This window comes from Heteronotia binoei, chromosome 12 (assembly GCF_032191835.1).
Source record: "Heteronotia binoei isolate CCM8104 ecotype False Entrance Well chromosome 12, APGP_CSIRO_Hbin_v1, whole genome shotgun sequence".
NCBI lineage: Eukaryota > Metazoa > Chordata > Lepidosauria > Squamata > Gekkonidae > Heteronotia > Heteronotia binoei.
In genome coordinates, this window is record NC_083234.1 from 23263915 (window position 1) to 23287029 (window position 23115).

At 47.7% G+C, this 23115-nt stretch overlaps 1 protein-coding gene across 3 annotated transcripts in view; it reads left to right on the top strand.

Annotated features, from left to right (window-relative positions):
* The window catches only part of ARHGAP32 (Rho GTPase activating protein 32), a 236965-nt gene extending 224913 nt beyond the window's left edge, over positions 1-12052 (top strand). For all 3 annotated transcript variants that reach the window (XM_060251779.1, XM_060251780.1, XM_060251781.1), the window contains 4 exons: positions 1316-1390; positions 1609-2487; positions 3207-4201; positions 5435-12052. In XM_060251779.1, the coding sequence (XP_060107762.1) occupies positions 1316-1390; positions 1609-2487; positions 3207-4201; positions 5435-7681 (4196 nt within the window). In that variant the 3' untranslated portion in view covers positions 7682-12052. The remainder of the gene's footprint in view (positions 1-1315; positions 1391-1608; positions 2488-3206; positions 4202-5434) is intronic.
* The last annotated feature ends 11063 nt before the right edge of the window (positions 12053-23115 follow it).

Genomic DNA, 23115 nt, shown 5'->3' on the forward strand with positions numbered 1-23115 from the left:
AACTATCAAGTGCTGTTCTAAACTATGCTGATCACCAGTGACTATGAAGATCTCTGTGTACCAAATGGCCTGTTGCTGTTCGTGCTTCCTGCCAAAATAGCCTGGCTAATGGCCTGTTGGTGGATACTCTGAAGAGGCCAGTGGTTGAGAGAGCCTGACCAGGATGTGAGAAAACACGGTTTCAATCTCCATGCTGCCGCTGGAGCTTGCTGTGCAACCCTGAGCCAGCTGCTCTGCAGATAAAATGGAGAAGAGGAGAACAATGTAGTAAACTGCTTTGTGTCCTCATACACATATATACATATAAAAAGATAAAGGTAGTCCCCCTGTGCAAGCACCAGTCGTTTCTGACTCTGGGGTGACGTCGCATCACGATGTTTTCATGGCAAATTTTTTTACAGGGTGGTTTGCCGTTGCCTTCCCCAGTCATCTGCACTTCCCCCCCAGCAAGCTGGGTACTCATTTTACCGACCCCCCCCCCAGCAAGCTAGGTACTCATTTTATATACAGACACACACACATACATACAGTGAGAGAGAGAGAGGGAGGATGGATTAGAAGTTTGATGTTCAGCTGGTCCCACCGTTATGAAGGCTGCATTATGTGGCCAAATGTTCGTTTAATCATTTTACTCAGATATAAATGAAGCATAAGCTCAAATACTTTGGCCCCCAAATGAGAAGGGAGCATTCACTGGAGAAGACCCTGATGCTGGGAAAGATAGAAGGCAAAAGAAGAAGGGGGCGGTAAATGATGAGATGGCTGGACATGGTTACTGAGGTAATAAAAACGAATTTGAGCAGACTTCGGAGGATGGTGGAAGACAGGAGGGCCTGGCGTGACTTTGTCCATGAAGTTGCAAAGAGTCGGGGCTCGGCTGTGCGACTGAACAACAACAACAAAAATGATAAACATACAAAGGGCATGTCACATACATATTTGAAAGTTTTTGCCTGACAGGAATGCGACGTGCTTGTATAATGCCGCACTAGGGAGAGAACGCAGTGCCTTTTCCGGTCCTCCATAAAAACCAGAAGGAAGAAACTTGAGGTCACAGCTTAATAAGCTTCTGTGCAACAGTCTGTTAAGCAGCAAACCAAGAATGCCTTCAAGGGAAGAATGCTGAGGATTATACTTGGTTGAATTTCTTTCTGCTAAATGCTGGGTGCGGTAAAGAGGATCCTGTACCTAACTGATTTAAGAACAGTGGCAGGTGGGGGTATTTGTGAGGCTAGGAAATGCACTTTAATTTAAAAGGGGAAAGTGTATGTTATTTGTTAAATGTATGCAACTGTTTTATGTTTTGACTGTCCAGGAGGACGAGGAGACAGTGGGACCCTGCGCTCCGCTAAGAGTGAAGAGTCTCTCTCGTCTTTGCATGCCATAGATGGTAAGATGGAACACAAGGGTCTTTTGTTTATGCTGCATGTGTCTTGTGGAAAAAAGAAGGGCTGCAATTGTCATAGCTCAGAATCAAACAGAATTAAACTCTTAAGTACATATGGAAGAAAATAAAGCCCTGGAATATATCTGTAATGTGAAGAGCAGAGCACCATTTCATATGACTGACCATTATTTAAACAAATGTTTTGCTCTCTGTCTTCATAGGTGAATCTAAACTGTTCCGGCCCAGAAGGCCACGGTCCAGCAGTGATGCCTTGTCTGCTTCCTTCAACGGGGAGCTCTTGGGGAACATGAACCGCTGCAATTCCTATGACAACCTGCCCCATGACCAGGAGAGTGATGGGGATGAAGGGCATATCCACGTTCCTGCTCTCATCTCCCCACGGTCAGCTGAGGATGTTGACCTAAGCCCGCCTGAGATTGGTGTGGCTAGCCTGGATTTTGACCCCATGTCTTTTCAGTGCAGCCCTCCCAAAGCAGAGTCTGAGTGTCTTGACAGCAGCACCTCCATGCTGGAGTCAGTAGACTTTAATAAGGATAAACAGAGCAACTTTAAGAAGGAACTAGACTCAGGCAGCCAGTCTCAGACCCCTGGCAGTGCCACAAGCTCTGAACCAGTCTCCCCCTATCAAGAGAAGACCATGAGTCCCTTCTTCACTCTAGACTTGAGCCCAACAGAAGATAAATCATCCAAGCCCCAGTTGTTCTTGGAGAAGGTCAGCCACACCTTCTCCCCCAAGATGGGACGGAAGCCGCTAAAGTCTCCACCACCAAACATACTGGAGCCTGTCTCCTTCACTCTACCCAGCCGGGTACCAGATGTCATTGGAGGGCTGTCAGGGAGCTCATGTGCTTCAGAGTGGACTAAAGGGAACTGCAGCGCTAGCGAGGCTATAAACAGGTCCCCACCTGAGATGATAATTTCACCCTTGAGAGCCACTGAGCTGAGTCCAAGTGAAGGACACCAGCAAGAGTTCCGGAGTCAAGGAGATACTAAGAAAGCTGAACTTCAAGAAGAGGTGGAACAGCCCTTGGCCAGCAGCAGCCAGAGTGAGCCTGTACCTTCTGGACAGACGCAGCCAGGTACAGTGTGTTTTCCTCCATTCTTTCTTTAAGTTCACATGGGACCAGCTCTCTCACTTCTCTGCGTGCCTTTAAAAGAGGGGGGAAACAAATCTGGTGATGACAAACCAGAGTGTGTGTCTTCCAGAGCGTGTGGAGGTTGCACGGGTCCCAGTAGGGAGCGCTAAAGGACCCCAGAGCTTCTCTACGGTCTCTTTGCATCGCAAAAAAAAAAAAAAAAAAAGCTTGAATATTTTATATGCCCCTCTATCTTTTCACTCTTTCGTAACATGAAACAGTCTCTTGCAGTCCTTGCAAACCATACCAACCAACTGATAAAATCTTCTGTTTTAAGACTAAGTAAATAAATAATTAAAAAAAAATCTGGCTACACTTGAAGAAGGGACCTTTTGGGCCAAAAGTAACCTGTGATTAAATTGTGCAAAAGATCCCGTCAAAGGATCTGACCTTTTCTTTCCGCATTACCTTCTGCTTAGCTATTTAAGAATGCAACAGGAACCTTTTTAGACACTCTCCTCTTGCGCTTTTTCACACCAGACCGCTGTCCTGTTTGCATGTATAATGGAAGACTCACTTTTGTCACGCACGGAGTTGCCACTGTGAAATGTTGGAAGAATCTATTTTTGTAATGGTCTGTAGGAATTGCTCGCTCTCCTTACAGGATAACGTAAATCATTCTCTTTTCTTTGTTTTTGTTTTTCTACTCTTCCTCCCACTAGGAGTGGTTGCCCTCGACTCCCCCCAGGATCCTGTGCCAGTCAATTCTGTCTCTGTTGTCCCTCCTCCGCCACCGAAAAATGCAGCACGCATGCTAGCTTTAGCCCTAGCAGAGTCTGCCCAGCAAGCCTCTGTTCAGTCCAACAGGAAACCAGATGCTCTTTCTGACTGTATCACCTATGCAGAGGCAGAGAGCAGAGAAACTGTAGAAATGTTCCATCCGTATTCTGGTGTCACTCCAGAGAAGCTTCATCTCTATGCTGCTCTACCAGAGAATCCGCTCAGTTTTCAGGCCACTGCGCCTGCGGATCACCACAGAAGCGGATTACCTATAGACAAGGTCTTTCCAAACAGTGGCATGCCAGAGGGCAACAACTGTTCTCATGTTGGCACACCTGGAAATTGGGACCACTCCCTGCTCCCTACTGACATGCCTGAAGAGCTGCCAAGTGGCACAGATATGAGCTGGGACCATTCCCACTTCCATCCTCACGTGTCTGGGGAGATGCGCCACCCTGCTCACTCCGTTCTCTCTGAGGGCCAGAACTACCCTCACTCTTGTGCCAGGGGAGCGGCTGAGCCAGAGCCACCCGTAACCGAAGCACCTCCACAAAACTCTCACCTCCACAGTTGTCTCCCTATGGATAAGAACCACATCCAGACCAACAAGCTTCACTTCCCTGCCTGCACCGTGGAAAATAAATATCAGTTTCTTCCAGCGACTGTTGGGGAGAAAACAGCGACGACTGTTGCCGCTTACGTGACGACGATTCCAACAACAGCCGCCGAAACAGAACCTGGAGTATCCAACCAGCACATTCCTCTCCATCCTGCCGCAGTCGCTACCAACTGCACGTGGGGAGAAATTGCACTCATGACTGCCCAGCACGCTCTTGCTGCCAGCCATGCAGTTTCGACACAGAGGCCGGGAGAGCATCAGCCCGCTGTGGGACAAGTGCCAGCTATGGCCATTAAACCTTCAAGTGGCCTGGGCCAGGTAAAAGTCCCTCTGCCCAGCCCTAAGGCAAAGTCTGATTAAACCTTGCACTTTCCAGCTGTTTGGTGATGAGAAAGTATCTTGGGAATGAATTCTTCTTTGCCATTCCCCTCCTGCCAATTTGTCTGTCTTGTGTTGCATTTAATACACACTTTCCATTATTATTTTCCTCCCCACACTTGGAGAAGACACAATTTGGCGAGTAGTTAGCTGTTCCTAGAGGAAAATTGAATATTTGCTGATATCATTCCTAGAAACGGCTTGGCAATTCTTACCAAAATTTCTCAGGAGAAAGCTTGATTGAGTAGGCATTGAGAATTTTATCTAGAATTGGTTGAAGCATGGAGCCAGCAGAATGGAAGGTGTTGTGGAAAGAGACTTAGCAGTAAGTGATACCACCATACCTCCCATTTGAGTAGTTTTCATAACTTCCTAGAAAGGTCTGTGCCGTTCAGAGGTCCATCAGTGGCTATTAGCCACAGCTTATCATTGGACCTCTCTGTCTGGGGCAGTGATGCTCTGTATTCTTGGTGCTTGGGGGGGCACAGTGGGAGGGCTTCTAGTGTCCTGGCCCCACGGGTGGACCTCCTGATGGCACTTGGGGTGTTTTTTGCCACTGTGTGACACAGAGTGTTGGACTGGGTGGGCCATTGGCCTGATCCAGCGTGGCTTCTCTTATGTTCTTATGCCTTACACCTTCTAACAGACAAACTGATGTGTTTGTGTGTGTGTGTGTCTGTGCCTGTTATGTTCCACCAGGTTGCTTCTTACATATGGCAACCTTGTGAATGAATGTCCTTCAAAACATCTTGTCATTAATAGCTTTGTTCAGGTCCTGCAAACTGAAGGCTGCAGCTTCCTTACTGGGTCAAGTGCACTTTGCTTTCTTGATTTTGATGTGCTTTAGGGGTGAACATTCCCCAGTATTAGTTTGCCCCACTTTCCTTCATGTCCTTCTGCAGCTGCAACTGTACTCAAAACCACCATTAGTGGATCAATAAGCTTTACTTACAGTACAGATTTTAACTGCTTTCCTGTTGATGGGCTGAGAATGCTACATCTTCCAGAATAGTTGTTGGTCACCCTTCCTAGCTATCTTTTTGGATGGGGTATTAGAGTACTTCTCATAGACTCCCAAAAGATCAAACTGTGCCTGCAAAGGTTGCTAAAGTGTATGTTGGTTCTAAGGGAGCTGGGGTCGCCGCTAATCTTTGGTTTGCTTTATCCTGCCAGGCACAAGAAGAGGCAACTCCAGAGAAATTGCCTGAGCCTAGACCAGCTGAGGCAGCTCCTGTTTTCGTCACTGAAGGCAGTGCTACTATCCAGTGTACATCAGCCACTGCTGTGGCCACCCTCCATCAGATCCACTTGGAGAAGCCCCGTGAGAATGCCAGAGCTCCCCCTTTGCAGTTGCGTTCTGAATCTGTCCCAGCTCACTCCTCCTATGGGTCTACACCTCCAGTTCCTCCTGTGAGGACAATAGAGAGTAAAATTGCTGCAGCCATGCATTCAAACACTGCAGATCCTATGAATTCTACCAATTACCATTCCTTTCTTGCTTCCTCTACATTGCCATCATCAGTGGAGGATACTCTGCTACCTCCTCCCCCATCCAAACATTCTTCTCTTCAGTCTTCGTATTTCTCACATTCCAAGTCAGAGAGCAACTCCGAGCCCTCAGCGTCGGACAACTATGTCCATCACAAGCCTACGTCCATCCACCAGTACAGGGCCGAAAACATCCCGCCACATCTCTATCACAGTAAGTCTGAGCAACATCCAGGCTATCCTTCTCTGTTGGAGACCCCCACGTCTACGGCCCCCAGGTACAACGCATACGCCACTCAAGGGAAGAGTGCCTCTGTCCATCACTCCAAACCTCGCGGGCGGGTAGATTACATGGCCTCCATGAGCCCTACGATGAGGAGCACTAGTTATGTAGAGGAGACGCCACCGTACCCCTCTATTCGGCGTGTGCACTCGCTGCATGTCACAGCTCCATCCACCATCAGATCAGTTCCAATATCCCGTACAGAGGTGCCTCCTGACGATGAGCCGCTGTACTGTCCAAGGCCTCTCTACCAATATAAGCCATATCAGCCCCATGCAGATTATCACGTCACTCAGCTGCAGCCTTACTTTGAGAATGGCCGTGTTCATTATCGATATAGCCCCTACTCAAGCTCCTCAAGCTCCTCCTGCTACACCGCGGCGGATGGTGGGTTTTATGATGTGGATCCGTATGGGACAGTGCGACTGAGGCAATTCCATCCTCTCTCTGGTCGAGATTTTGCATCCTACTCCAGGCTGCAGAGCAAAAGTTTGTACCGCTGTCCAGGCCTGCCACCGTACCCCCGGGGAAGCCTCATCGGCCACCTGACTGGCAAAGAGCACAGCTTCATCAGCAGGGACGTGCCACCCGCTCCAGATGTCAAACCCATGTACGTCTCGTGGGATTTGGAGGACATGGAAAAGTACCGCATGCAGTCCATCCGCAGAGAAAGCCGCGCACGTCAGAAAGTCAAAGGGCCAGTCATGTCCCAATATGACAACGTAGCCCCCTTGCTGCAGGACGAGTCACGAACTCTTGATGTCGTTCACTTGCGCAGTAAATCTGATCCTGGGAAAACTGGCCTTCTCACTGTTGCTGACGGGAAAGAAGGCCGGTATCCGTACAAGGTCGGAACCCCTGAGGGAGACGAACGCTACTATGTGCCACATCCAGATGCCGACGTAGACAGATCCCATTACCATGGAACCTATGGGAATGGGCAATCTGAGAAACCTTCCCTCCCTCAAAAGCAAAGCAGCATCAGGAACAGGAAACCGCACGAGACGGGTTGTAATTCAGCCGAGCACAGAACGCACCTGCAGCATGACGTGAGCCATAGGCAGCCTCTGGAATCTAAAAATGGCCCCCCATATGCTGATTACCGACCGAAGGGGCACCAGGAGCCACTGGAACCAATTGCATACCAGCACTCTGGTGGGAAATACGCTCCAGCCAGCCACGATGCCTTGAGACTGAATCATAAGGAGGTGAAGCTACCAGAGGACAGGCCCGAAGCAGAGCGACCTCGAGCCAGGCAAGCCGTTGGCGTCGAAAAGCACTCCAGAGACTGCTACAAAGAGGGTGAGCACTACGGGCAGCCCGCGGTGCCACCCCCCAAACCAGAACGGAGCCACAGCCTTCGACTCCAACATCCTGAGAGCATCGAGCGGGACCCTGGTCTCCTTTACCCGTACCAAACCCTCGGCAAGCGCCAAAGCACCATGACTGTGGTGTCGCAGTACGATAATTTGGATGACTACCATACCATGCCTCAGCACCAAAGAGGGGGCTATGCTGGAGGAGGGGGGTTCGCCCCCCCCTTTTCTCATCCACACAGCAGGACTTATGCCACAGCCTTGGGCCAGGGGGCCTTCCTTCCCTCCGAGCTCTGCCTACAGAGGCCTGAGACTGAGATCCACGCAGAGTGAGGCTGGAGGGGCAGGAGGGATAGAGTGCGTAAGCAGCCTCTGCTGGACAGTGGACTGTTTTATTTTTTCAGTGATACACAAAAACAAGAAACCCATCAGAGCAGCTCCCGCCATTAGCCCCCTCCCTCACTTGGATCCTGCCCCTTTCAGCTTTCCCCTCTTCCGCCGCCCCAGTTCTCCACCGCTTTCAAGTTTTTATATAGTAAATGTATAGTTTCCTCTTGCATTGTCTGAAGGTAGGTTGGAGCAATCACGCAGGCTTTTCTTAAAACTCGAAGGCAGGAAGAGTTGTGCCGTGAATGGTTCTCGCGTTCCTTCGTTCGAAACAATGGCATTCCCCATAGCTATGACACTGTCCTTAGGAGACCTGTGCATGACATATATGTATAGATGGTTTAATGCAGACATTTCATTATGTCCTTTGTATGTGATCACTTAAAGAGAGATTTATGGAATGGCAAGCTTTTTTTTTTTTTTTAAAAAAAAGAAGTAAATACTTCAACTTGGTCCTTTCAGGCTTAATGTACCAAACTCTTGTGGGGGGTAGATGGGATGGTTTCACATTATTTGTCCCATCTGCATTTCCAGATTGTTTCTTAAATGTTAATCCAGTGGTCACCCTCTTCCTAAAAAGTACATTGAATGCTTTTCAAGCTCCTAATTCCATCTGAAAATTGTCTGTTGAGATCAGTAGGAGTGGGGTATGGGGGGGCGGCGAGTGAGGTTTAGAGGATCAAGAGGCATTATCCAGTTGCTCTTAAGAACAATAATTTAAGAAGCTGCTTCGTCAAACATTAAAATGTTTTGTTGTTTGTTGTTTGTTTTTGTTTTTTAAAGGAGAGAACCTCAAATGTTGTAAATGGAGCTTTGCTTTGCCAAACCTGGCAAGTGAGACTTGTATTTCACAGTCCTAGAAACATTGCAACAAATACATTTTGTTTATAGCACTCTGTGGATCATCCAGAGGGCCTTTTCCAGTGCGTCCTCCATGGAATGACTTGGGGCGGCTGGACTTTAGAATGCTTTTGTGGGAAAGGGTTGTGGTGCATTCTGAATCAAGCTGTTGATGCAGATTTAAATCATCTATTCACAAAACAGTTTTGTGTCTGCAGCTGACTTCCCAGTTGGTGCTGATTATCTGCTGGCAGTGATGAGTACACGGCTCCAAATACTGAGGACCAAGTCCTAGCGAAGGCCAGCTGGCTTAACCAAAGGCCAGTGTGTAATAGCACATACACCTCTTTCACTCTTGTCAGCAAGGCAAGCTGTTGGCTTTTAAGTGTAGACTGGTGCATCTCTTAGCACACACTATGGCACACCATTGTTTCTCACTTAGATGCCTGTGGGAACAACATATTGGTTTGCTGCTTTATTGAAAAAAAGAAATGAATATTCGGTGTTTTTAAAAGTGCTGTCCTTGCTGGATTGGTGGCAAGATGGGGAAGCCCCACTCTGTTTAGTGTCAGGATCCAGCGTAGCAAAGGCTACAGGATTCTGGAAACCGCCTCGCTGGGCTTAAGTCCTAAGGAAACATCTCAAGCTTTTCTCTATCTTAGTTCCTTCCTGGTAGCCTGTGTGGGGCAAAGGATTTGAGGGAACTTGCATCAAAATCCTCCTGGAGCTAAAGATTTGTCCACTTCATGCTTTCTCCGCCCCCCCAGTAACAATTATAGTAATAATTTTAAAATACTGGATTTTATGGAGTGGAAAGCCCTTCTAAAAAGCAAGATAACTTTTGGTTCTCTGTTCCCCTCATCCATGCCCTGTCTTTGTTACAGAACAGAGCAGACTGTCTCTTTTTGTTTTGCGTGATTTGTTATTTTAAAGACTGAATACTTCCATTTCAGGTTGTATTGTTCCTCAAGCATGCTAGGTGTAAATGTAGTGGCGAGAAGATTCACTGTGAACCAGGCTTACCTCAGCCTCCCTTCTCTCTCCCCATCCCCTTTTGAGGAACTTCCACAGGCATTTTTCCCCCTCCGGCTGGAAGAGAAATAGAGAGATGAGATCATTGGCATATGAAGCTTCTACTGTGGGAAGCTAGCAGATTTTTGTTGCTCAAGAAAGTTAAACGAACCAGTGTTCGATGTGCTACAAATCAAAGTTAAACAAACTGGTCTTCGAGGGGCACTTAGCATCTCATGCAAGCTTTCACCAACGTCCACTTAATTTTTTGGAACCAGCCATTTGAATGCCGTTAGAGCGGCTCTGCACCTCGACTCTCTTTCTCTGAGTTCCTTCTGGAGTTAAGGCAGGGAAACCCCATTGTGTTTCAGACGTCTTGAGGTTCAGGTAGCGAGGGCTGCAGTGCAAACCTCTCTCTTCATGAAAGCCTTAATTTTCCTTGTTATCCTCTCCATATATTGGCCTTAAGTTATCTATCCTCCAGGTGAGAGATCAGAACCAAGCCAATTCTGTAAATTTTGTAACTTCTAGGGGCGGCGATTAAAATCTGACATTTTCCTCAGCTCGCAAATCTGTCTAAAAGGTGGCCGGGGGGGGGGGGGGGGGCGGGCAGGAGGCATGCAGTTGGGTTTTGAACGCTCACCGCTTTGTCATTTCCCTCACAAGATTTGAGCTTACATACTTATAGCCCCCTAAATCAGAAAGTTCCACCAAAGCAATGTACACTTCAATAAAAACAGCCCTTTTTACTTTGTGGTTTCAAAGCAAGACTTTGCAGTCTTAATACATGCCACTTTCTTACACCAACATTCATGTCAGTATCCAATTTGGGGGGGGGGGTTGTCATTGGTCTAAAATAATCTGCATGGCGGTACAATCTTGAGTTTGAAAGGAAGCAGTGTTACCCAAAAGAGCTTCTTGAGTCTGAAGAGCAGCGGCCATTGCCCTGCCCTGTACATGTCACCACTGTACCGGTAGAGGAAGCATTCCCCCACCCAAGAAAGCCATAAAATTAACTATGCAGCTTCTGCCCATCTCTGTAGTTAATTTTGGATCTGTAGAAACGCTCTTCCTTGTGAATAAGCAAGAGAGATAGCTTTGGGGTTTTTTTTGTTTTGTTTTGTCCAATCCGACAACAGAAAGAGTAGTAATTCTTCTACTGGTCCAAAGATTATTAGACAGTATACTATGGTTTGCTGGGAGTGAGTGAAGCGGCCCTTGCAAGGGAAGACAAGTGAAGTGGAGTGTCATTTACCAGCCATGAGTTCAAGTCCATACTGGCCCTGATTTTGGTGAGGAGGCAGAACAGACACTCCTTGGTCTCGATTCCCATTTTCTGGGCTCTCAAGAGAATTTCTCCTTTTTCAGCACTAAGAGAACCAGATTCCAATTTCAGTTCCATTTAACCATGAATACATCCAAATCCAAGTTTGTGTGGCTGCTCGGAGCAAAATTGGGCCCCTTTTGTTGACTTGTTAAGTAGACATAGCAAGTTCTTGAGGTCTTGTATAGCTGATCTTAACTTAAAAAAAAAAACTTTTAAGTCAGGTTAAAAAATTTATGCAGATGACAGTGAAAGTAATTGTGCCTATGTCTTCAGGGACATAACCAGGGGGCGGGGATGGGACTTATAACACGGGGTCACAAGACAAATTGCACAGTTGTGGCAGAAGTTGCCACACAAAAACCAAAATCAGCCTGGGATCCAGCTTGGTTCCTTTTCAACGAGCAAGAATTTTGGACCTTCATGTGTGGACCTTTTTCCCATTCATCTCATTGGGTGCATTGATGGCAAAGCATCAGTTGCCTGTGGTGTGACATTGTGTGTTAGAGAACTACATCATAGACTTATTTTTTTTTTAAATTTACTTTTGAAAGATGGCTTCGGCATGACATTTTCTCCAGGATCTTGTACTATGGAACCCCGATTAAGTGAGCATGGTACAGATGAACATGTGCTCATGTATCTTTAGTGTCTCCAGTAAGTTTTCTATTGTATAGTTCCAATGCAAAACGAACAAGAAAATGGTAGTTGTGCTGTTTATTTTTCCTGCTGTGGAAAACTTGAGTCGTCTTCTGTCCTGAGCCGCATGAGAGAAGCATCCCAGAAAGACTTGGGTGATCTCCAGGTGTTCACTTTAATTTATATAGTGTCTTTTTTTTTTTTAACTTTCTGTGTGTGAGAACTGGTGTAAAATGTATATGCCGATGAACTCATGTTCTTTTATGTAAATATTTTTGTGGCACCCTGCTCCCACGCATCCTGTGTAAATATTTCGAATTCTCATTTTCTTCACACTGTGTACAATGCAGGTGTGTTTGGTTTTATTATTATTATTTTTTTAAATTTGTACTGTAATGCTATGATCAGACTTGAGGTGTCTTGTGCTATTAAAAAAAAAAAAGAACTAACGGTCCCACAAAACTCAGATGTACAACTCAACAATTAATGAAGCCAGGTTAAAATTGAATCTCTTGTGTCCGTGTTCCTCTGTGAAAATATATCCAGGTGGGTAGCTGCGTTGGTCTGACTCAGCAGAACAAAGTTGGAGTCCAGCAGCGCCTTGAAGACCAGTGCAGTTTTATTCAAGGCATGAGTTTCTGTGTGTACGCACACAAAAGCTCATACCTTGAATAAGATTTGGTCTTAAAGGTGCTGCTGGATTCGAACTTTGTGTTCCTCTGTGTTAATGCGTGTAGGGATCTGGTTTAGGAGTCTGCCGCTGCCCCTAATGTTTGTTGCAAGGTCATTCAAGAAGGACGGTCAGTTCTCCTTGTTATCCGTCACCTGTGCAGTCTGAGAAAAGGCGAAACACCAACTCCCTCCAATAAAACGCATGCATTTTTATCACTTTCTTAATCAGAATTATGGGGCAAAGTACAAAGGGCAGGCCTCAGCTGCAGTGGGAGCTCACAGGAGCGCAACTCCTGAACCTTTCTGAGAGTTCCACCTCCTTATCCATTGAATAGTATGTGCAGCTGCATAACGATCCCTGGATGAGCTCCACCACCTATTTTTCTACAAAATGACCCCTGTACAAAGGTATAGCTCAGAGAAGTAATGGAGATACATTCTTAAGTAAGTTAGCATAAAAGCCAGTTTTCAGCTATAATTGTTAGGAGAACTCTCTTTTTAAAAGGGGAAAAATCAGTAATCCAAACACATTCACCTTTTTTTCAAGGAAGTACCCTCTCTGCTCTGTCATGGGAGGGTTGTAGCTCAGTGATAGAGCATGTGTTTGACCTGCAGAAGGTCCCAAGTACAATCCCCAGCATCTCCAGGTAAAAGAATCAGGTAGGGGGTGATGTGCAATACCTTCTCCTGGGACCCTGGAGAGCTGCTGCCAGTCTGAGTAAACAGTACTGACCTTAATGAACTGATGGTCTGGTCCAGTGGATTAAGGCAGGTTCATGTGACACAGCACTGCTTTCTGAAGCTGTTAAAATAGATGCATTAGGAGAACTGTTCTGGACTACCAGTGGTTAAAGCAGGACTCTGAGAAGGCAACATAGAAGTAAAGATGCCCTAAGAGTTGCCTTTCAGGGTTGGGATCTGCACTGTCATACATTGAATACCACTGGAATACCACTTCACTGAACAAACATGCATAAATGCCCAACATAGCTTACGTCACTAAAGTTCTACCTCCTTGATGCTGCATGATGACCCATTGAACATCTTGGAGGACCTAGTTGCTGTCCCAGAGCATAACTGAACAGAATGTCCGAGGAGGGACGGTGGCTCAGTAACAGAGCATCTGCTTGGGAAGCAGAAGGTCCCAGGTTCAATCCCTGGCATCTCCCTTAAAAAAAGGTCAAGGCAAATAGGCGTGAAAAAACTCTCCTTGAGACCCTGGAGAGCCGTTGCCAGTCTGAGTAGACAATACTGACTTTGATGGACCGAGGGTCTGATTCAGTATAAGGCAGCTTCATATGTTCATATGAACCAAGAACATAAAGTGAGGAGAACCAGCTCCACCAGCAGACAGAGCTTCTTGCTCTTTATACAACATTCCGTTTCCGTGGCCCATTGGAGCCCTGTTCTACTGAAAATGAACCCAGCAGCTGTTGACTCTTAAAGTTCACTAAAAGTGCTGAAGCACAGACAAACATGGGTGTACACAGACAAAATATGCTGCAGACACATGTAGTTGCTTCCCGTCTAGGTTGACTTTGACTCTGTAGGCTCTTGCTATCTCACCCCATCAGAAAGAAGGGTACCAGTTCAGGTTACCCAGCAATGTGAGATGGTGTGTGTGTGGGGGGATCACTTGCCTTGGTGGTCTGTGCATATGAGAGAGAAGAGGTGGCCCAAGGCATTCTCTCCCATTTTTTTTAATTTCAATACAGTTGAATCTTCCCTAAACTAGTTCGTCCATCAAACTGATTCTTATTCCTAGTTTTCTGAGTTTTCAAACTGTAAGGAAGCTCTCATAGAAATGTTCTGTCTGTCCTGTTAGAATGAAGTAGACACAGAGATCCTCCTCGGGCATAGCACTAAGAACCATGGCTTTGCAGGCAACTTACTGGAGCCTTTGACCAGTCACTCTCAGCCTAGCCTACCTCACAGGGCTATCGCAAAGGTAAAATGAAGAAGAGGGAAGCCATTGATGCCAGGCTGGAAAGTTGAATAACTGTAAAAAGACACCCTTCAGTTGGATAAGCCAACCAAGCAGTTGGATAAGCCAACCAATACATCAAGCATTCTCAGGCATTCTCAAAATGTAACCTGATACAAATTTCAGTTACTTACACTGCCAGGACACCAATAATTCCTTTGGTTACTGCAAACTATGTAGAGTGTGTATATATATTTAGGAATTTGCACATTAGCGAGTGAATGCTCACTTTGGGCATCCCATTAAAAAGTATTAAGCAATGGCAAAGAGGTTATATGGAGGGCCACTGAAGTTGGTTAGTGCAAACCCTTTCCTGGCACATTATGCAGCCCACAAAATAACATAATAGCTTGCAGTGCACATGAATACTGTTGCAGCGTTATCCAGTTTGGCCACTTGAGGGTGCAATTACTCTACTGGAAATTCAGGGGACTCATTTGTGCTTAACAGGAACTTTTTAATGTGCACAAACAAAATCTCTCCCCTTTAGTCAAGAGAAATCATTATACTTGATTTTAGGAACTTGAAATGTGATAGAAAATGTTTTCAGATCATCCCAGGAATGGTGTGGTTCAGTCTGAATATCTATTCTTCACTTGTGATTGTACACATACTGCCTTGTATTACTAATACTTCCAAGCTGCGGTAGGAAACGAAAACTTTTGCTCAAGCGTAGCAGTTTGCACCAAGACAGAATTTTTTGTGGGAAAGGAAGGGGCATGCAGATGTGCTGATGCAGGCCCATCTCTCTCAACTTTGTTCTTGTTTGTTGTTGGGCTTGAGCAGGTGTTGGATGTCTCCGCAAAGATGGGAGAAGGGGCTGCTAGTAGTCTGTGGGGCATGAAAGATCAGTTCACTAGTGTTGTATGTTCTTGTGTTGTATAGGCCTGTTTTAAAACAAGGAAGATATGGACTGTTTATTCACTACTCCATATCCCCCAAGGGTAAATTAAAAAGGTACCTTTTAAATACATCGTAATAGGTATTTTCAAATGTTCTCTTTTGCCCAGGAACAATCTGATTAAATGCTTCTCTATGCTAAGATTGATCTCACTCGTAAAATGTATTGCCCTTTTGAATCCAAGATAACTGGTACAAGAGGTGGAAGGCACCCAGCCCAACAAGAAGTATCAAAACTCCTTTTAGGTTGAGGTAAGTGTGCCCTCATTGTACACTCCCCCAGTTCTCATCAATGAACTGTATGCGGCCTGTATGTTCTGCCATGTCAAAGACTACTCCAATAACAGAACCTTATGGGTAAGTTCTTTTTTTTTTTGAGAAATAGGTTCTTAGGCCACGCTAGGCCATTCTCAAAATACTGCTGGAACCCAATTTCAAAAAGTGGCCTTATTCTATGAAAGTGTTCTGTTCCCAACAAACCTGTTGAGTATTGTTTACAGCTAATGTTCAGCTGTGAATGGGAGCAAGCTAATGGTGTGGCTGTTTTTCCTTTAAGAGAGAGCTGGGGTGGTGGGGTGGTTAAGGTGATGGGCCTTAATCTTGAGAACTGGGTTTGATTCCTCACTTCTCCACATGAAGCCCACTGGGTGACCTTGAGTCAGTCACAGCTCTTTCAGAGCTCTCTCAGCCCAAAAAATTAAGTCTCGCTCACCACCTAGTGGCGCATAGCACAAGAAGAGCTAGAACGTCAGGCTGCCAGATAATCTTAGGATTCCTGACTACACACAATGCCATGCAATAAGAACATAAGAGAAGCCATGTTAGATCAGGCCAATGGCCCATCCTGTCCAACACTCTGTGTCACACAGTGGCAATTTTTTTAAATATATACACACACACACACACAGTGGCTAATAGCTACTGATGGACCTCTGCTCCATATTTTTATCTAACCCCCTCTTGAAGGTGGCTATGCTTGTGGCCGGCACCACCTCCTGTGGCAGTGAATTCCACATGTTAATCACCCTTTGGGTGAAGAAGTACTTCCTTTTATCCGTTTTAACCTGTCTGCTCAGCAATTTCCTTTTAGAGACAGCAGGATGAGCAATCCTTAAAATGGCTCACAAAAGGAAGATAATCTGATTGAATGTCATTACACCGTAAAATTAATCTCTCCACAGAATGTATTGTCCTTATTTTCTAGACATTCTCCAAGAAAATGCATTTATAGCAGCAGTGTGAGTCAGAGCCCATTTTTTTCAAATATACCTAACAGTACTTGAAAATCTATACAGGACTTTAATTGTGGTGATGCTCACTGGTACTATTGGATCCTTTGCAAGAGAGGGGGCATTCTCAAGTCCTGAGGGGTGACCGGGTAGAAATTGGTGCAGCCTTATGTATGAGTCTTGGCAGTTTTTTTTACCCCTCCCCCCCCCCCCCGCCTCCTGCTAGCCGGCTACACCAACTCTGAAATTAAAATGAAGAAAGGTTGAAGGAGCTGGGCATGTTTAGCTTGGAAAGGAGATGGCTGAGAGGTGATATGATCATCATCTTCAAGTACTTGAAGGGCTGTCATCTAGAGGATGGTGTCGAATTGTTTTCTGTGGCCTCAGAAGGTAGGACCAGAACCAGTGGGTAGAAATTAAATCAAAAGTTTCCGGCTCAACATTAGGAAGAACTTTCTGACCGTTAGAGTGGTTCCTTAGTGGAACAGGCTTCCTCGGGAGGTGGTGGGCTCTTCTTCCTTGGAGTTTTTTAAACAGAGGTTAGATGGCCATCTGACAGCAATGAAGATCCTGTGAATTTAGGGGGAAGTATTTGTGGGTTTCCTGCATTGTGCAGGGGGTTGGACTAGATGACCCTGGAGGTCCTTTCCAACTCTATGATTCTATATAAATTGGTAAAGGTAGTCCCCTGTGGAAGCACTGAGTCATTACCGACCAATGGGGTGACATCGCATCACGACATTTTCTTGGCAGACTTTTTACAGGGTGGTTTGCCATTGCCTTCCCCCAGCAAGCTGGGTACTCATTTTACCGACCTTGGAAGGATGGAAGGCTGAGTCAACCCTGAGCCAGCTACCTGAACCCAGCTTCCATCAACCGAATGCAGATGTGTTGGCTCAAACCTGGGAAGTGTGTGTGTGAAAGTAAAGGGCAAGCTCAATATAAGAGAGAAATATGCAGGCAGGAAGATATGGGTAAACAGAGCAAAAGGTTTTGGGAATAGAACTATATGACCTCCAAAGTGCCCCATGGGCTCCTTCCATGGTTGTCCCATGTGCACTCCTGCCAGCTGTGGAAAGCCAAGTGTCCCCCAGGGTCCGCTTTCTGGGCTACTCACTGCCTTCAGGTGTCTTCTTCCTCCTATCAACCGAGCATCTTCTTTCGCTTCCTCAGCCAGCTTCACAGTCCCTCTCTAATCCCAGCTCCTCTTCCCCATCCAGTCCTCTTGAGCCAGAATCTTATTTCTTTCCACCTCCCTTGTTTCTTATTCCTAGCCTTCCCTCTATTATCCTCTGCAACTCTCCTAACCCCTAGTTGACCTCTTCCTCACAAGGACAGAAGAAGAAGACAGATTTATACCTCACTCTTCTCTCTGAATCAGAGACTCAAGAGTGGCTTACAATCTCCTATATCTTCTCCCCCCGCAACAGACATCTAGTGAGGTGGGTGGGACTGAGAGAGCTTTTTACAGCAACTGCCCTTTCAAGGGCAACTCCTACAAGAGCTATGGCTGACTCAAGGCCATTCCAGCAGGTGCAGGTGGAGGCGTGGGGAATCAAACCCGGTTCTCCCAGATAACTTAACCACTGCACCAAACTGACTCTCCCCTCCCAGCTCCGCATAGTTGGAGGAACCTGTTGCTTGCGTTCTGCCTGTGGGTAAGTTCCCTGAGTGTGAGAGAAGATGATGATACTGGATATATCCTGCCCTATACGCTGAATCTCAGAGCAGTCACAATCTCCTCCCCCCCCCGCCCCTGCCCAAAACAGACACCCTGAGAAGTAGGTGGGGCTGAGAGAGCTCTCCCAGAAGCTGCACTTTCAAGGGCTACTCCTGCGAGACCTATGACTGACTCAAGGCCATTCCAGCAGGTGAGAACTGAGTTTGAATCCAGAATAGGTCTCCACAGAATACTGCACCACAATAATAGGGTTATACACCTAAGATGGCGGCGGTGGAGGAGCCCTAGCGTTAGAGCTCCTCGAGAAACAGCTCTCACCGCCACACAAGTTAAGCCAAGCTACTCGCTTTCTACCCCAGACGGAGGGACAAGCAGCTGAGAAAGGGAGGTGAGGAATTTTGAAGATCATTAAACTGTCCTCCCTCCCTGAAACAAACTAACTTGCCTGTGGTGCCCGGGCCGCGCCGCGGAGTAGAGTGGGAAGGCGGCGGCGACGAGACCTGCTGTGGGCGGTGTGTGTGCCGCGTGAGAAGCGAGCTGAGTCGGTCGGGGCCGTAGCCAGGTGTAACTGAGGCAAACGAGAAGGTGGAGGAGCTGAGCCAACCGGACCGTAGCTGGACATCTTTGAGGCGGTCGCGGAGGCGGAGGAGTGGAGCGGGGGCTGGAGGAGCCGAGTTGCGAGTTTGAACTGTGAGCCGGAGGAGATAACAGCAACGCCGAACTAGCTGTGGGACTTATCCCCTTACCCCCCCTCCCTGTATGGGAGTGTGATTTTGACTGGGGGGAGTGTGGGACTGACTGGTGACTGAAGGGTCTGGAAGAACATTGGAAGGGCCGAATTGAGTTGCTGACAGGCGGATTAGGGTGGAGGCCGTGGGACGAAAGGGACGCGAAGGGCTCATACCCTCCGGGCCCCCTGAGTCTGCACGGAGTGTTGCCCGAGTCTGCCGGTCGGCCATATAATCCAACATAACAACATTTCAATGACCCTTACCCAGCTATTTACTTTTCGGCAATTCCCCCCTCCCCCCTCTTACCGCTCTACAAGAAGCAGGCTCCGTATGGATACCAGTACGCCAGAAGGAAAAGGATAAGAACACGGCAAAATAAGAACATTGCACTCATAGGCATTAGCACTTTAAAATCATTGCTTATTACTCAACTGTTTACATCCCCCTGTCCCCCATCCCCCATCCCATCAGATCTGAACTGCCAATTGAGAGATATTATTTATTACTAGTTGTGGTTTATAGGCTATTTAAATTGGAAATTATTTATTGGCTAAAGTGAGAGTTTGAATTATAGCGAATTAATTAAGGAAGAATTTATTGGGAGGGTTTTTTATGATTAAGGAGCTTTTGAAACAAAAAATTGATCTGTGGCAAATTGATTAAGGAAAGATAATTATTGGGGAGGGTTTTATAATTAATAAGCCTTTAGATTAAATTAATTTAAATTTTAGCTAATAATTGTTGGGGAAGTTTAGAGGGGATTTAGTTAAATAGCTAATTAGTAAATGGCAGATTAGTTAAAATAGATAGATCAGCTGGGAGGAGGGGGCGGAAGAGAGGGTAGTTGGACGGTTCCATCAATTTAGGGGGACATTAATAGGAGATGATTGGCCTGGGGATTCCAGTGCTCCTGGGGAGGGGAAGATATGACGGTGGGACGAGGCAGAATTACAAAGGAAGGAGATCGAGACACAACAGTGCTCGACCCCCTTCCAGCCTTCGTCCCATCCCGACGGTGACAGGTAGTGGGGCCAGGTTGAATTACTCGCCTCCGTCACTGGTGTTATGCAACGCCAGGTCCATTAATAATAAGACCTCTGTCCTGCAGGAGTTCCTGATCGAACAGGATATGGACCTGGCTTGCGTGACCGAGACCTGGGTGCGCAAAGGGGAGACGGTAGCTCTCTCCCAGACCGTTCCCCCGGGATACTCGGTCTTTCACCAGTCACGGACTAGCGGGCGGGGGGGCGGGGGGGCGCTTTTCATACGAGAGGCTTACTCCTTTAGGGCTCTTCCGGCTCCAGAGATCCCAGGCGTTGAATGTGTTGGCCTGATGTGGGATGTTGGGGAGGGGTTGGCGATCTGGCTGGTGTACCGACCGCCTAACGCACTGGCCGGCACCTTACCATCACTGGTGGATGCCGCGGCGGGCTGGGCGTTGGAGCACCCACGGCTTTTGGTCTTGGGTGACTTCAATGTCCATGCCGACGACGCGGCATCCAGCCAGGCGATGGACCTGGTGTCATCCATGGCGACACTAGGACTCTCCCAGGTTGTTACATCACCCACTCATCAGGCGGGACACATGTTAGACCTGGTCTTTGCGGCCGGAATATCAGTGACTGATATTGCAATGGAAGCAGTGCCATGGTCAGATCACTTTGCCCTTAAGGCCCGTATGGAGGTATCACCCAAAACCCGTTTAGGCGGAGAGCGTATTTTAGCTCACCCGCGGAGCCTGATGGACCCGGAACGGTTCCTAACGGCTCTACGGGATACCTGGCCCGCTGGCGATTCCCTGGATGGTCTGGTAGAGTCCTGGAACGATGGGCTCTCCAGGGCCATCGAGGAGATCGCACCCAGGCGCCCTCTGCGTCCCCGCCCGAAACCGTCGCCTTGGTTTAACCGGGAGCTGCGGCAACAAAAGCGGGAGCTCAGACGACTAGAGAGGCAATGGCGGCGTACTCGAGACGAAGTGACCCGAACATCTTATAGAGAGAGTTTGAAGGCCTATGAGATGGCAATCAAATCCGCAAAGAGAGCATTCTTTGCGGCTAAGATTGCATCCGCAACTTTGCGCCCGGCACAATTATTCGACGTAATTAGAGGACTTACCACGCTGCCGCAAGGCAGGTTAAATTCTACCGAATTGGAAATAGGCTGTGAGGCTTTTGCGAAATTTTTTGCGGATAAAGTCGCGTCACTCCGCCCCGACCCCCCTGCCAGTTTGGAGACAGCTAGCGAACCTGAGGCCCCGAGCCTGTCCTCGGATTATACTCTGGATGGCTTTGACCCCCTCAGTCTGGAGGAAGTTGACAGGATTCTTGTATCTGCTCGCCCAACAACTTGTAAATTAGACCCTTGCCCTTCCTGGCTTATTAAATCGTGCCAGGGGGATCTTAGATATCCCGTGCGGGATATTATAAATAGGTCCCTAATGGAAGGGCACTTTCCAACGCCACTTAAAGAGGCTGTGGTCCGACCCCTCTTAAAAAAGCCATCTTTAGATCCGGCCCAATTGACAAACTATCGGCCGGTTTCAAATTTGCCCTTTCTGGGTAAACTTATTGAGAGGGCAGTGGCGAAGCAGTTACAGACCTTCCTGGATGACACTTCCGTCCTTGACCCATTTCAGTCTGGCTTTCGCCCGGGACACGGGACGGAGACAGTGCTGGTTGCCTTAGTGGATGACCTTCAACGGCATCTGGATCGGGGGGGCTCGGCGGTGCTGATGTTGTTAGACCTGTCGGCTGCGTTCGACACGGTCGACGATCGGCTACTGACGTGCCGCCTCGCCGACGCGAGGATTCAGGGGTTGGCCTTACAGTGGCTTTCCTCTTTCCTGGAAGGTCGAGGACAAAGGGTCGCAATTGGGGGGGAGCTATCCCGGAGGCGCTCACTCGACTGTGGCGTGCCTCAAGGGGCGGTTCTCTCCCCGATGTTATTTAACATCTACATGCGGCCTCTTGCCCAGATTGCCCGAGGGTATGGGTTGGGATGTCACCAGTATGCTGATGACACCCAGCTCTATCTACTGATGGATGGCCAGCCTGTCTGCGCCCCGGAAAATCTTGACCAGGCACTACGGGCCGTGGCTGAGTGGCTTAGACTGAGCGGGCTGAAGCTAAATCCTACGAAGACAGAGGTCCTTTGCTTGGGTCGCCGCGGCCCGGGGAGGGGGATCCCCCTGCCGGCTTTTGATGGTGCGCCGCTGATGGCGGCGGACAGGGTCAAGAGCTTGGGGGTGCTATTGGAGCCTTCCTTAAAGATGGAGGCTCAGATAGCAGCCGCTGCCAAGTCCGCATTTTTTCATCTTAGGCGGGCAAGGCAGCTGGCCCCCTTTCTGGAGCGCGACGACCTAGCAACAGTGATCCATGCTACGGTCACCTCAAGGTTGGGCTACTGTAATGCCCTCTACATGGGGCTGCCCTTGTCTCGGACCCGGAAACTGCAGCTGGTGCAGAATGCCGCGACCCGGCTGTTATTGGGTCTCCCAAAGTGGGGACACATCCAGCCGGGTCTTCGGACTCTGCACTGGCTTCCAGTGATATACCGAGTCCGGTACAAGGTGCTGGTTATTACCTTTAAAGCCCTATATGGCCTGGGACCTGCCTACCTGAAGGACCGTCTCTCCCCACATGTTCCCCAGAGAGCACTGAGGTCAGGAACACAGAATCTCCTAACTATCCCCGGGCCAAAAGAAGCCCGCCTGAAAGCCACCAGGGAAAGGGCTTTCTCCGTTATGGCTCCCGTATGGTGGAATCAGCTGCCGGAAGAGGTGAGGGCCCTGCGGGACTTGGCGCAGTTCCGCAGGGCCTGTAAGACGACCCTCTTCCGGCTAGCCTATACCTAGCCTATATTTAGCTAGGATAACAACCTGAGGTAACTGGCCAGCCATCTGTTTACAGGAAACTGAATTACTTTGTTTTTAATGTTTTAACTGTTGAATGTTTAATTGTTTTATATTTGAAATTGTTTAAGTGTTATGCTGATTAACTGTTGGAAGCTGCCCTGAGCCATTTGTGGGAAGGGCGGGATATAAATCCCAAATAAATAAATAAATAAATAAATAAAAGGTGCAAGTGGAGAAGTGGGGAATCAAACCCGGTTCTCCCATATAAGAATCCGCACACTTAACCACTACACCAAACTGGCTCTCTGGCACCTCTTCTTCCAGGGCTTCTCTGGACAGACTATCACCTCATGCACCTTTAAGTGAAATATTGGGTGGTGGTAATGGACGCAGGAAGCTACTTTATACTGAATGACCCCTTGACCCTTTTAGCTGAAGGTGCCCAGAATTGAACCTGCCATCTTCTGCTTAGCAAGGAGGTGCTTTTACCACTGAGCCACAGCGCCTCCCAATGAT